This window comes from Schistocerca americana, chromosome 2 (genome assembly GCF_021461395.2).
Source record: "Schistocerca americana isolate TAMUIC-IGC-003095 chromosome 2, iqSchAmer2.1, whole genome shotgun sequence".
Lineage (NCBI taxonomy): Eukaryota > Metazoa > Arthropoda > Insecta > Orthoptera > Acrididae > Schistocerca > Schistocerca americana.
The window spans coordinates 1,100,691,866-1,100,706,661 of record NC_060120.1 but is presented as its reverse complement, the minus strand read 5'-3'; the positions used below and the strand labels follow the sequence as shown (position 1 = coordinate 1,100,706,661).

General features: G+C 39.3%; 1 protein-coding gene across 3 annotated transcripts in view; it reads right to left on the bottom strand.

Annotated features, from left to right (window-relative positions):
- The window catches only part of LOC124596510 (Down syndrome cell adhesion molecule-like protein Dscam2), a 270,374-nt gene that overhangs the window by 112,687 nt on the left and 142,891 nt on the right, over positions 1-14,796 (bottom strand). For all 3 annotated transcript variants that reach the window (XM_047135673.1, XM_047135675.1, XM_047135674.1), the window contains exons 10-11: positions 8,692-8,831; positions 5,966-6,234 (exon numbers count right to left, since the gene is read on the bottom strand). In XM_047135673.1, coding sequence (XP_046991629.1) covers positions 5,966-6,234; positions 8,692-8,831 — 409 coding nt within the window. The remainder of the gene's footprint in view (positions 1-5,965; positions 6,235-8,691; positions 8,832-14,796) is intronic.

Here is a 14,796-nt window from a genome sequence, read left to right as displayed (position 1 = left end):
TTAAGTGTCTCATTTCCTAAACTAATTCCCTCAGCATCACCCGATTTAATTTGACTACATTCCATTATCCTCGTTTTGCTTTTGTTGATGTTCATCTTATATCCTCCTTTCAAGACACTGTCCATTCTGTTCAGCTGCTGTTCCAAGTCCTTTGCTGTCTCTGACAGAATTACAATGTCATCGGCGAACCTCAAAGTTTTTACTTCTTCTCCATGAATTTTAATACCTACTCCGAATTTTTCTTTTGTTTCCTTTACTGCTTGCTCAATATACAGATTGAATAACATCGGGGAGAGGCTACAACCCTGTCTCACTCCTTTCCCAACCACTGCTTCCCTTTCATGCCCCTCGACTCTTATAACTGCCATCTGATTTCTGTACAAATTGTAAATAGCCTTTCGCTCCCTGTATTTTATACCTGCCACCTTCAGAATTTGAAAGAGAGTATTCCAGTTAACATCGTCAAAAGCTATCTCTAAGTCTACAAATGCTAGAAACGTAGGTTTGCCTTTTCTTAATCTTTCTTCTAAGATAAGTCGTAAGGTTAGTATTGCCTCACGTGTTCCAGCATTTCTACGGAATCCAAACTGATCTTCTCCGAGGTCCGTTTCTACCAGTTTTTCCATTCGTCTGTAAAGAATTCGCGTTAGTATTTTGCAGCTGTGACTTATTAAACTGATAGTTCGGTAATTTTCACATCTGTTGACACCTGCTTTCTTTGGGATTGGAATTATTATATTCTTCTTGAAGTCTGAGGGTATTTCGCCTGTCTCATACATCTTGCTCACCAGATGGTAGAGTTTTGTAATGACTGGCTCTCCCAAGGCCGACAGTAGTTCTAATGGAATGTTGTCTACACCCGGGGCCTTGTTTCGACTCAAGTCTTTCAGTGCTCTGTCAAACTCTTCACGCAGTATCTTATCTCCCATTTCGTCTTCATCTACATCCTCTTCCATTTCCATAATATTGTCCTCAAGTACATCGCCCTTGTATAAACCCTCTATATACTCCTTCCACCTTTCTGCCTTCCCTTCTTTGCTTAGAACTGGGTTGCCATCTGAGCTCTTGATATTCATACAAGTGGTTCTCTTCTCTCCAAAGGTCTCTTTAATTTTCCTGTAGGCAGTATCTATCTTACCCCTAGTGAGATAAGCCTCTACATCCTTACATTTGTCCTCTAGCCATCCCTGCTTAGCCATTTTGCGCTTCCTGTTGATCTCATTTTTGAGACGTTTGTATTCCTTTTTGCCTGCTTCATTTACTGCATTTTTATATTTTCTCCTTTCATCAATTAAATTCAATATTTCTTCTGTCACCCAAGGATTTCTACTAGCCCTCGCCTTTTTATCTACTTGATCCTCTGCTGCCTTCACTACTTCATTCCTCAAAGCTACCCATTCTTCTTCTACTGTATTTCTTTCCTCCATTCTTGTCAACTGTTCCCTTATGCTCTCCCTGAAACTCTGTACAACCTCTGGTTTAGTCAGTTTATCCAGGTCCCATCTCCTTAGATTCCCACCTTTTTGCAGTTTCTTCAGTTTCAATCTGCAGTTCATAACCAATAGATTGTGGTCAGAATCCACATCTGCCCCTGGAAATGTCTTACAATTTAAAACCTGGTTCCTAAATCTCTGTCTTACCATTATATAATCTATCTGATACCTACTAGTATCTCCAGGATTCTTCCAGGTATACAACCTTCTTTTATGATTCTTGAACCAAGTGTTATCTATGATTAAGTTATGCTCTGTGCAAAATTCTACAAGGCGACTTCCTCTTTCATTTCTTCCCCCCAATCCATATTCACCTACTATGTTTCCTTCTCTCCCTTTTCCTACTGACGAATTCCAGTCACCCAGGACTATTAAATTTTCGTCTCCCTTCACTACCTGAATAATTTCTTTTATCTCGTCATACATTTCATCTATTTCTTCATCATCTGCAGAGCTAGTTGGCATATAAACTTGTACTACTGTAGTAGGCATGGGCTTTGTGTCTATCTTGGCCACAATAATGCGTTCACTATGCTGTTTGTAGTAGCTAACCCGCACTCCTATTTTTTTATTCATTATTAAACCTACTCCTGCATTACCCCTATTTGATTTTGTATTTATAACCCTGTAATCACCTGACCAAAAGTCTTGTTCCTCCTGCCACCGAACTTCACTAATTCCCACTATATCTAACTTTAACCTATCCATTTCCCTTTTTAAATTTTCTAACCTACCTGCCCGATTAAGGGATCTGACATTCCACGCTCCGATCCATAGAACGCCAGTTTTCTTTCTCCTGATAACGACGTCCTCTTGAGTAGTCCCCGCCCGGAGATCCGAATGGGGGACTATTTTACCTCCGGAATATTTTACCCAAGAGGACGCCATCATCATTTAATCATACAGTAAAGCTGCATGTCCTGGGGAAAAATTACGGCTGTAGTTTCCCCTTGCTTTCAGCCGTTCGCAGTACCAGCACAGCAAGGCCGTTTTGGTTAATGTTACAAGGCCAGATCAGTCAATCATCCAGACTGTTGCCCCTGCAACTACTGAAAAGGCTGCTGCCCCTCTTCAGGAACCACATGTTTGTCTGGCCTCTCAACAGATACCCCTCCGTTGTGGTTGCACCTATGGTACGGCCATCTGCATCGTTGAGGCACGCAAGCCTACCCACCAACGGCAAGGTCCATGGTTCATGGGGAGGGATTATATGCATATGATGAAAAAATTTGATCAGCTTATTTCATTGATTTTGGTAACACAAATTTTGTTGCTGATTGGCAACACATTGCAGATAATTAGTACCAATTTTGATAAACAACAATGTAATAAATGCTGTAAATTACCTAAGTTTACCTAATTTGAAGAAACATTATTGTTGGTAGGGAGTGCTGCAATGGGTTCACTGGTTAAGAATCTGGTATGCAGCTTAATTTCACTAATATATGTGTAATAGCAGAGCATGCTTATTTCTATCTATGCCATCCCCCCCTCTAAAGTGTGCCAACTTAATGTGCATGTATCATTTTTATCAATGAGTATAGCACGTGACCCCCAAGTATCAGCTCTTGTCGTCAGATCCTTGCACAGAAGAGAGAAAATTTATTATTATAAATGTGACTTTTACAGGGGAACAGGAAAGGAAATGATTAGTAGTGGTACAGGGTACCCTCTGCCAAGTAGCATATGGTGGATTGCGGAGTATCAGTGTAGATGTAGATGTAGAACAGAGGATAGTGAGATCCTTTTACTTTTCATACCACACATATACAGGGTAATTATAATTGAATTTAAACTTTGAAACTGCTGTAGAAATAACACCACTGTTCAGGATGATGCCAAATTGCAACAGAATATTATTGGAGAAAGGGGAAAACGTATGGCAGAAGAAAAATAAATAGTTACAAAATGTACCAATAGATGGAGCTGTAAGCATCATAATTTAAAAACTACAAACAACAAATGAATCATACAACAATGCCTAAGGTGTACATTTGATGTTAAACAACATGGGTGTATAGGTGTGATACTTTTAGTTATGTAAGCCCATGCGCCACGGTAAGGTCATATTATATTGGATGGGAAAAATCAGATTTTAATTGTCCTGAGTCCAAAAACCGCATAAAAAGCATAAATCAAAATCAAATTGAATTATTAATTTCCATGTGATTGGAGCAAAACAAGTTCAGTATGCTGTTCACTGTTTTTTGCAACAAGCCGAAATCGAGAAGCAGCATATTCCACAACTCATCAAAGTGTTTCCAGAGTCACATTCAGATTGTGTTGCACAATGCATGCCTTCAAAGCAGCTAAGTTTACAATCAGAACACTGCACACAATGTCTTTCAGATAGCCCCACAGCCAAAAGTCACACGGATTAAGAGCAGGTGAACGGGACTGCCAGGCTGTACAGAAATGGCGGCTGATAATTCTAGCATTTCCAAAATGGCGCTTCAGCAGCTGCTTAACTGGATGTGCAATGTGCGGAGGTGCGCCATCTTACATAAAAATGATCTCATTCACACATCCACATTGTTGGAGACCTGGAATGCCGTGGTTGCTTGAAAGACACTCATAGCACTTACCAGTTACTGTACAGGTAACAGAACCATAAGCACCTGTCTTTTCCAAAAAATATGGCCCTATGATAAATGAAGCTGTAAACCCGCACCACACAGTAACCTTTTCAGGATGAAGTGGTACTGGTTGATTTGTGCACGGATTTCCCGTTGCCCAGATTCAAAAATTCTGTGTATTGGCATAACCTGTCAGATGGAATGGGCTTAGTCTGTCCACAAAATCTTCCATTTCCATGAAAGCAAGAAATTCTAAGGCAAAGTTCTCTCTTGCTGGCAGTTCAACAGAAAGCAACTCCTGCACATTGGTAATTTTGAATGGATAGCAAAGAAGGATGTTTCATAGGTTTTTACACACAATGCTCACATTTGTGTCCAATGTTCGGGCAATTCTCCATGCACTACACATTTGCACACCACCACTCGTCTCCTCCTGCATTGCTGTGGCCACCGCTTCCACTGATGTCAAATCAATTTCTTTTCCTCCCTCTACCAGGTACACCAAAAGAAGCAGTCTTTTCGAATTTCCAAATCATTTTCTCTGGACTCACGGCAGTCATCAGACCAACTCTGTTTCGAACCCGTCAGTGTCCAGAACGTCTGCAGAGTGATGTGTCATAATTCCTGTAATACAGCTTTACAAGCAGAGTGTGATCCTGCATTGAGACAGTCAAGGCGAATTTCACAGATGTGAAACAAGGAAAAGCCATGTACCCAGCATGTTTTATACCAACTTCAATGGGTCGTGCGCATCACAATTGTTTTAATTTATGTATTCTGACAAATACATCACCATCTACTGATCAATTTTCACACTATTTTTTTTTCTGCTGCCATACGTTTTCCCCCTTCTCTGATGCTATTACGTTCCAATTTGATGTCATTCTGACCAGTGATGTTATTCCTACAGTGTTTTGAAAGTTTAATTTTAATAACTATCACCCTGTATATGTAACACATTTCTCCAAAAAGTCCCTCAAGGAAATAAAATTACACTTGGATGTATCAAATTTTCACAAGTTTGAGATATACAGTTTCTTTAAAAGGAACCTAGGACTTATTTTCTTCAATAAGAATGCTACAAGCCTGAACACAAAACGGTCTGCGCATGCATGCACTGATCTCTTTGGAGCAGGATTATTTGAGGCTTTGGAGCTAGTCAGAATAATTTCCTTCAATCAGTCAAAACTAGTTGCAACTGCCCATTGCCCGCAACTCAAACAGCTTTCACTCTGTCACAAACCACAGGAACTGGGAGACAGCCTGCGTTCAACGTATTCGCATGGTTTTGTGTTTTGAAAACATGTTTCAAGCTCAGTGTAATGCATCTTTAGATTCTGCACTTCACAGTTTTCAGTTTAATTCACCACATGTGTTTTAACGTATAGCTTATGGTTGCAGCATATTGAGAAAAGTTCAATTACTTTGTACCCAGGTACCAATTTCAATTTCTTCATGTGTTTTTACTTGCTGTTACACATCTGTGATTTTTTTAAAGAACTGTTGAAATTCATTACCACAAATTACTGCGTAAACATTTCAGTGTATATTTAAGAGGATTACAATTTTTAATCATATATGCCAATTACATGGTTTTGCTCATATTTTGGGGGTTTTAATGTTTTCCTCAATTTTGCATTTTTGAAGTCTGGACCACATGAAAATGTAAAATAGGCATTTCACTGAATGAATAACTGACAAACATTTGAGATTAAGTGTGTATTATGTACATCATTTAAATTTAGTTTATGAGGCATGACATGTACGAAACTCACCAAATCAGTTATACGTAAACTGGCAATTTTAGAATCTTGCTCTCCCTTGGATAAAGTTCTGCAGACAGCCATTATTGCAAATATAATGAAACATATATTACTTACAAAAACAAATACTTACTTCTTTCTCCAGAGGCGAAGTGGTGCAGGTTCTCCAACAGAGTGGCAAGAGAGGTGCAAGTCTTCATGAAGTACAGCTATCACCTGTTGTGTGAAAGATGCTATTCGTGCAGGTACATGACTTGCTGGAGCCTGCACAATATGTCTGGATCCAGCACCTTCTCCTACTGCTGTAAATGCTGACACCCAGAATTCATAACGATGGTGCAGCTCCAAATGAGAGATAGTGTAAAATGTCTGTTCTGCAGGGATTTCAAAGTTGTCCTTGTCCTAGAGTGTAAGATTACATATTAATCAATAAAAATAGATATCATACTCATAAGACCTATGATATTCAGAGAACTGTGTATAAAGGAGAGGAATTAAGGTTCCCATTGATGCTGTAAACATAATTAAAATGCTTTGTAATGAGCGATGCGCACAATAATACATTTGCAATAAAGGGTATAACTGTTCAAATCCTGTCCCAATTTTTCTGGCTTAAGGTTTCTATGGCTCCTACAATATCTCCAAGTTAAAATTACAATGATTGTTTCTAAATGCTACAGAGCTTTTTCTCTCTCTTTTCTTGTTTTTCATTATGTTTGAATTTATTTCAATTAGTGCTTTATAGTTAGTGACCTTAAAGTCAAAGGATGTAAATGATAAGAAGGAAATATCTGTTATTAAGATGTTGCTTTGGACTTGACATTTCAAGAAGAATCAGCTGATATTTGTTGTTGTGATTGCAGATTCAATGAATGGAGGACATTTCAGTTTCATGCTCATTTACTACATTCCTTTCATGCAACAAGGAATAAGTGGGCATAAGCTACTTAGAATAATGGGGATGTTGCAAGTTTTGATAAAGAATATGACTGACCTTTAAGGTCATGAACCATTGCCATGATTTTCACCCCTTTTGTTTCAAGCTGGAAAAAAAAGTCAACAAAGATGGTGATTATATTCAAAAGTGGCAAATGAATCCGGAATGTTGTAGCTGTTGACCTATGTATATGGCTTTTACTTTTCTTTTAGAATAAAACTTAAAAAGTTGGAGGCGTTATTTCCTGACTGACCCTTGTAAAACATAAACTGATTCTTTGAACATGTTACAAATGTTAAATGGTAATGCAAAATTTCTGTTTGTTGGAAAAGTTTTTCCAGAATGTACACTGATTAGCAAGAACATTACGACCATCGATCTACTATTGATATAAACTCATCCAGGCGATAACAGTGTCACATGGTGAGGAATTAGTGCTAGCACAATCCATGTAGTTGTGCTGTCTGTGTGTAGAGTGGGGAAAGCATGTGATCTATCTGAGTTTTACCAAGGGCAATTTGTGATTGCCCACAGGCTAAGCACAAGCATTTCAGAAACTGCAAAACTTTTGTTGGGTGTTCAAGGAGTGCTGTGGTGAGTGTCTTCAACACATGGCGAAGCCAATGTGAAACCACGTCCAGACGTCATTGGGTTGTGAGACCACCCATCGTTATAGATGTCCAACATTGTAGGTTGGTCAGACTGGTAAAACAGGACAGGTGGCAAACTGTGGTGGAACTAACACAAACTTTAACGCTAGGCAGAGTAAAAGTGTGTCTGAACACACAGTGCACTGAACACTTCTAATGATCGGCCATGGCAACTGTGACTAAAAGGGGCACACGACCAATGACGCCGGACAATAGTGCAGCGGCAGACTGTTGCATGGTCTGAAGAGTCCCGATACTTTCTATTAGCACTGGATGATGGCACTGTGGCAGAGAGTTACTTGGTCTGATGAATCGCAATACCATCTTCATTGTGCCAATGGGAGGGCACGAATCCATTGTATTCCCGGGGAACAGCTGCTTGACATGTGTACTGCAGGACAGGGAGAAGCTGGTGGCAGCTTCATTATGCTCTGGGGACCATTCATGTGGGCTTCCGTGGGTCCAATTGAACTCATGTGAGGCACCACGATGCCCAAGGAGTATCATACACTGGTTGCACACCATGCACACCCTTTCATGATGATCATGTTTCCCGACAGCATCGGGATTTTTGAACAAAATGCACCATGTCACAAGGCCAGGAGTGTGATGGAGCAGTTCAAGGAACACAGTGGTGAGTTTCAACTGATGTGCCATCACCACAACAGGCCATATGTGAACCAGATCGAACACATCTGGGACGTGATTGAATGTGATGTTAGAGCTCATTGGCCCCCTTCCCAGAATTTACGGGAATTAGGTGACTTGTGTGCAAAGATGAGGTGCCAACTCCTTCCAGTGATGTACCAAGGTACCACTGCTTCCATGCCACGATGTGTCACCATTGTTTTTTGTGCTAAAGGTGGACATACTAGCCATTAGGTTGGTGATCTTCATGTCCTTGCTGATCAGTGTAATCTGTAAGGAAGCAGAGAGAGGATTCAGAGATGAAAATATAAAGAGAACAACAGCTATAGCACATTGATTCTGTTACATTAAGACATTCTTCTGTCAGCATATAGTGTTTTCTAATGTAAGAATTAATACTGAAAATAATTTTGCATTAAATAACAATGCAATTGCAAATGTAGCTGCAACAGAGATACAGAATTTAGATCTGAAAAGTTCTGACCATCACTCAGAAAGCTACAAAACTGACTTCATCATGTTAATGATGTGAGCAGGCCTGGTAGATAATTTTTTGTCTTCACAGTATAAGCTATTTCAACAAAAATGTTTATATTCTAGTGAAATCCAGGTGACCATACTAACCAAACTTATTCCATCCAGTGATCTCACATATACTTTGTACTTCTGTATTCTGCCATTTGGGTATTGTGGAGGTCTCCAAGAGACTAAAACTGTTCTTGAATCCATGATAAGAGCCTTTATGTCTGCAGGTTCACTGGGTACTGTAACATATTTGGCAAAGATGGTCAGTACTAACACTAAAACACTGCCACTTTTTCATAATTTATTTTACATATTGACTGGAGGCTTGAAGGGAAAAGAAGACAGAAGGAAAAGACTGGCAAGGTTTATGAAATGAGGGGAATTACGGAAAAGTTGCCCAGAACCCTGTGTCATGGAAGACTTACTGGACAGGTTAAGAAGGAAAGTCTGATTGTTGGTGGCTACACCGGAGAAGATTTGAATACTTGAGAACTCCAAGGTGGAATTTAGGGCAATAAGCAAGGCAAAGATTACCGTAAAACCATTGTGCAAACTATTCTAGGTCGGGCAAAATGTCGACAGAATGGACCTCATTTCAGGCCATTATTTTAGGAAGTCACAGCCTTGTCGAAGCAGCTGATTAATACATTCAAGATCAGGATAGTACTAACTGATAAGAAATGAAATCATTACAGCAGTACCAGAATTGGATGTGATGACCTGGGAAGTCTTTCCGAACTGGGCTGACTGGCTCCTACCCCTGTGGCCATCATAAGACTTGCCTGATGCACCTTCCTACCATTATCTATACCAGGCCTGTAACTGGCAAAACATATACTATCAAAGCCAGAGTCACCTATGGAATGACATGTTGTGTACCAGTTGTTATGTAAACACTGATTGGCCTTCTACACTAGAACGACCTCCCATCAAGTTATCAGTTAGGATGAATGGGTACAGACAGAGGTTGTATACCGGTACACAAAATCCTGTTGCAGAGCACACTTTACAAGATTACAATCATGGCCTTGATACCTGTTTTACCACACATGCCATTTGGTTTCTCTCCCCTGAAAGCAGTTTCTTAGAACTCCACAGTGGGAATTGGCATTATAACATGTGCTTGGTTCTCACAACCCACCTGGCATTACAACATGTGCTTGGTTCTCACTACTCATATGGCAAAAATTTATGTTAATTTCTATGGTCTCAGCATTTCTTTCAGTAAATATTCATTTTCTTCACTCCCCTTTATTTTTCTATATGTTTTGTTTATTTTACAACCTGCCTAATTTTCTCACCACCTTTGCCTGTCTACCACATATAATGCTCTTAGCATTACTCTCTTATTGACTATTGCACACTGTTTTTTCCCCTCCAGTAATCTGTGTCTTGCTTATGACCCTTTCTTCCACCTTTAAGTTTTCAGGTTTTCATATCTTGTCTGGTGCAGGCAATAACAACCATTCTTTCCCTCCCAATCCTTCCAGTAAGTCTTCTCTGACTTAGGACTGTGTGTACTTTTCTGTAATCCTCTCCATTTCCTAAATGTTGCCAATCATTTCTTTCATTCCTCTTCCTTTCCCTTCAACTCTTTTGGCTATAAGGAGCTACTGGCCATGAAAACTTTTGCATTTCCATATCTTTTATAGATTTTTTTCCTGCTTCCACCAGATATGTAGATAATTTTTATTGATACTATCTTACATTTTCTAAGACCGATTATTTTTCTTGATTTATTTTATATATTTTTCCTTAACAATACAAACAAATCTATAGAGATTATCAACATGACAGTGTAAGGATCCTCACAAATCGTTTGGACAATGTACGTATAAGAAGAATGATTTCAAACTTTCAAATCACTTGGCAGTTAAGGAAGGCAGGGAACTTCCATTGTTTAACCTTACAGAGATTTTGAAGATATTATTATTTGAAAGATCCATATACCTCACTTGTTAACTGACATTATATTAATTCAGTAGCTGCTGTTTTAAGATAATTATAATTACAATTTTTGTTACTTCTTTAGGACAACAGTTTGTTTCTGAAGATGTGATTATAATGTCATAATATTAGCTGTGATTACTAAATCATTTTGAAACAGCTGTTGCAATTTTCATCATTTGAAAAGATTTCAAACTTATCTCAATCAATTAATGGCTTTCAAAGAGAGATGTAAGCATTGATGTTGTAGCTCTGTGGAAAAATGTGATACCTCCATTCTTTGCATTGAACAGTGAGTGATTCCTGGTACATGCGGCCACATCCTCTGCAATGTCTCACAGAACAGCAGCTGAACTCTCATCCCCATGTCCACTTACACCAACTGATCTTTGACCAGCTTCACAACCTGGGGTTCGCTTGTAACTGAATAATTCATTTGACCAAACATAAAATATGATTGACGTACTTAGTCACAGGCTTGTCTGGCATGCCAATACAGAAAGGTCTGTTTCCATATGCAGCTTCCTCTCAGTTACTCTGATATATGATGTGCACGATTTCGGCATGCACACCATGACCTCATCAACACCCTACCACAATCAGAAGGCTAAAAATACTATCTGCAATAACTGACTGGGTCTCATACTGGGATGGATCATGCCTCTTAAGGACATAACAGTGGAGTCCACCGCTTGAGCTTTCATTAGTGCATGGATGTCTCACTTTGACTGCAAGGAAATAATTACCTCCATTACTAAGGGCCCAGTAAAAATTCTCTGTTTGATGCACTCTGCCACATCTGTGGCATTACCCACCATCATACAACCACATACCACCCACAGAGTAATGAGCTTGTAGAGTGGTGACACCATACTCTGAAGACTGCTCTCATGTGCCATGGTGGACTGTGGATGAAGGCATTTCCATGGGTGTTCCTCAGCATCCATATGGAATTTAAGAAGAACCTATGAGCTTCCCTTGCAGAAATCTCATACAATGAACCCTTTATGCTCCCAGTGGAGTTTATGCTACTCACACCAACTCCCAACCCAGTAGACCTACTTGTATCAGTGTAGTAGATGATGCTCCACATCCACAATTTGAAGGTGCCACCATCTACCACACACAGTGCTCCGAAAACCTTAGAACACAAGGCATAGTCAGGTTGTGACTATGTAATGCTGTGTAATGCCATAATCTGGCCACCAGTACAACTGCCCTATTCCAGCCCATTTCCCACTCTCAACCCATATATCTTTGATATCTTGCTCAATGAAAAAACAATGATGGTCTCCTAGCACAGGTTCAGACCGGCATGAGTCCTTCTGACCCTATCGCTACATGACCCTATCAGAGTCCAGGATGTCTGTGAAAGCAGCCATGTCATATACCATCTGCTGCAATCAATGCACAGCTTTTTATATTGGAATGAATACCAACCAGCAGTCCACCAGGATGAATGGTAATCTATAAATTGTGGCCAAGGGCAAAGTTGACAACGCTGTGGCACAACACACAGCTGAACATAGTGTGCTTGATTTCAAAGACTGCTTCCCAGCTGATGAGAGTTATCCTCACACCATATTCTTGCTTCCTGAAATCATCCAAGCCTCAACCTACAGTAGCCTACTGTCACCACACTCTCCACCCAACAGTGTCCACCTCCTCTGTCCTAGCACCTTCTTCCAATTCACATCCCCTCACTCTCATTGTGCACCACTTTCTGCCAATTCACCCACAGGTCATGAAAGGGAATGATCACATAGGCTCAATTGGGAGTAAAAAATACTTTGGTTCAGTGGTAGGATAGTGGGTAAATGCAGTCAGTCTACAGTGGAGAATGCTTATATTACACCTGTGCATCTCCTTTTAGAATACTACTCAAGTGTGTAAGGTCCATATCAAATAGGACAAGCTCAGGTTATTTAATTATTCAAAGACAGGCAGCACTAATGGTCACAGGTATGTATGTCTCTTAGGATAGCATCACAGAAATGCTGAAAGACCTGAACTGTCAGATGCTTGAATATAGATGCCAATCATCCCTCAAAAGCCTACTCACAAAGTTTCAGATACTACTAATATCTGAGGAGTCTAGGAATATACTTCAGACCTTGTGCATCACTCCTGTAGGTACTGCCAAGACAACATTAGACTAATTACAGAACTCACAGAGATATTTAAGCACTAATTGTTCCTCTTACCATGCCACATACCTGACTGAAATGGGAGAAACCCTAACAGGTGGTACAATGCCAAATGTCCTCTGCCATGCACCTGACAGCAGTTTGTACAGTATCTATGTAGATGTAAAAAAAAATTTCCCAGTGTTCACTATCTGACCAAAAATATCCATACACCCCTATGTAATGCAGAACAGACTACTGTAAGTCACGAAATGCAGACCAGCCAGTATAAAAGAAGGTGGGGAGTACTGTCTTGTCAATAGAGAATGAATAATAGCAGAATGTGATGGTCAGATGAGCTTAGTGACTTCAATTGTGGACCAGTCATTGGATATCACCTAACAAAACCATCAGGGATATTTCAAGCCTTCTAAAGTTACTCGAGATGGCTGTTGGTGATGTGATTGTAGTAATATGGAAATGCAATGGAACAATCATAGCTACTGAAGGACAGGGGCCATTGAGAATTGCACAGAATAGTTACAAAAATCACATAAAATCAGAAGAAGGAATCAGACCACCTAGCACTATGGCTGTATGTAGGGAGTGAAAACGAATGTGATACAAATATGGAGATACTGATCAACAATTCAATAACCACACATTTCTGTAGCTAATGGTGAGTGTCACTCAAGGTAGTGTAAAGAGTGACATCGAAAGAGTTTGTCCATAAGCTGAAAATATTTCTAGCATAATTTTTCATTGTATCTATTTTCGACACAATATCTCTTCTATGTGGTGAGTAGCAATCTATTCTTTCCATATTGTTGTTATTCCATTCTGGACTTTTCATTGTTCAATTTGTTATTTATTTATTTTCAAAGCCAAGATTTCAGAGTCAATTACCACCATCTGACTGGGAATATTCCATGGTTTTAGGAGTCTCTTGTATCAGTCTAGTGTTTTCAATATATATACTCAATAACTTACGAAGTTAATAATACTAAATATCTCCTGGGCTCAAAACTGTCCAGTTCTGTTGTTCGTCATCCTTGAACTAGTATTCAAAATCACCATAATGTAGTATCACTATTTATTTGTCTGTCTACATTCAGTGGTCCATAAATCTCATCATGAATGAGACTCTTCAGGGTTGCAGATTGCGTCAAATTATGCATTAACTAGCAGAAGGATAACTGCAGGCTACTTCTTTAAAGTATTAATAAATAGTTGTAAGTAATGTTAATCTTTTCCCTTTGCTAATTGTGAGAATTACTTCTAGATTACATATCATGCTACACCAAAGTTCCTGTCCTTTTTCTTGTACCAGTTCATTATATGGACTTCTGTGTAGCCTACTCTCTTATGCAGCTTGCCAGTAACTTCTGATATTGCCTGCCCATTTTACGAAGCATAGTTGGACAGTGGTGCTGCCACTTTATGGCTTTCCAAATTGCCTGATTTTCTTGTAAGGGTTTACTGCCTAGGAAGCCTAGCTTTGCTATGACTGTAGAGCCACCCACAACCCCCACCCCTTTTCTCCTTCCACAACATATTGTGTAATACAAGAATCCAAATTACTGGTGATAATTAAAAAAAGAAGAAAGAAAAAGATAATATTAACTTAGAAGTTCAACAACATTGCAGCCTTTTGTCTATGTTCTTTAACACACACATCAATTAAATTGTATGGCAATGAAAAAAGAAACAACACAATGACATATCCATTTTAAACCAACAACATTATATAATGACAACGCTACTTGTAGATGATCAGATTTTAATGAAGAACAGTGAAAACTGCCAACATAGACCTGTCTATGAACTATACAAAGTGTGTTAGATATACAACATGTCAATATCAAAACAAAAAACAAAATCTGTGTCTGTCTGTGGTAAAAACCCAGTAAGGACAAAAGCAGCAATGGCAAACAAGATCACAGAGCAAGTTGACGGATTTAAATTTTGAAGTACTGGCTAATGTACCTGGATCAAAAACACAAAACTGAGAAGCTCAGATACCTATACTGCACCATTACATCTGCTCAAAATATTGTAAGGCAAGAAAATTATCTTAAATTTTATAAACTTATGTCAGTACCAACATGGGAGTATGAGTAATGAAAAGAAG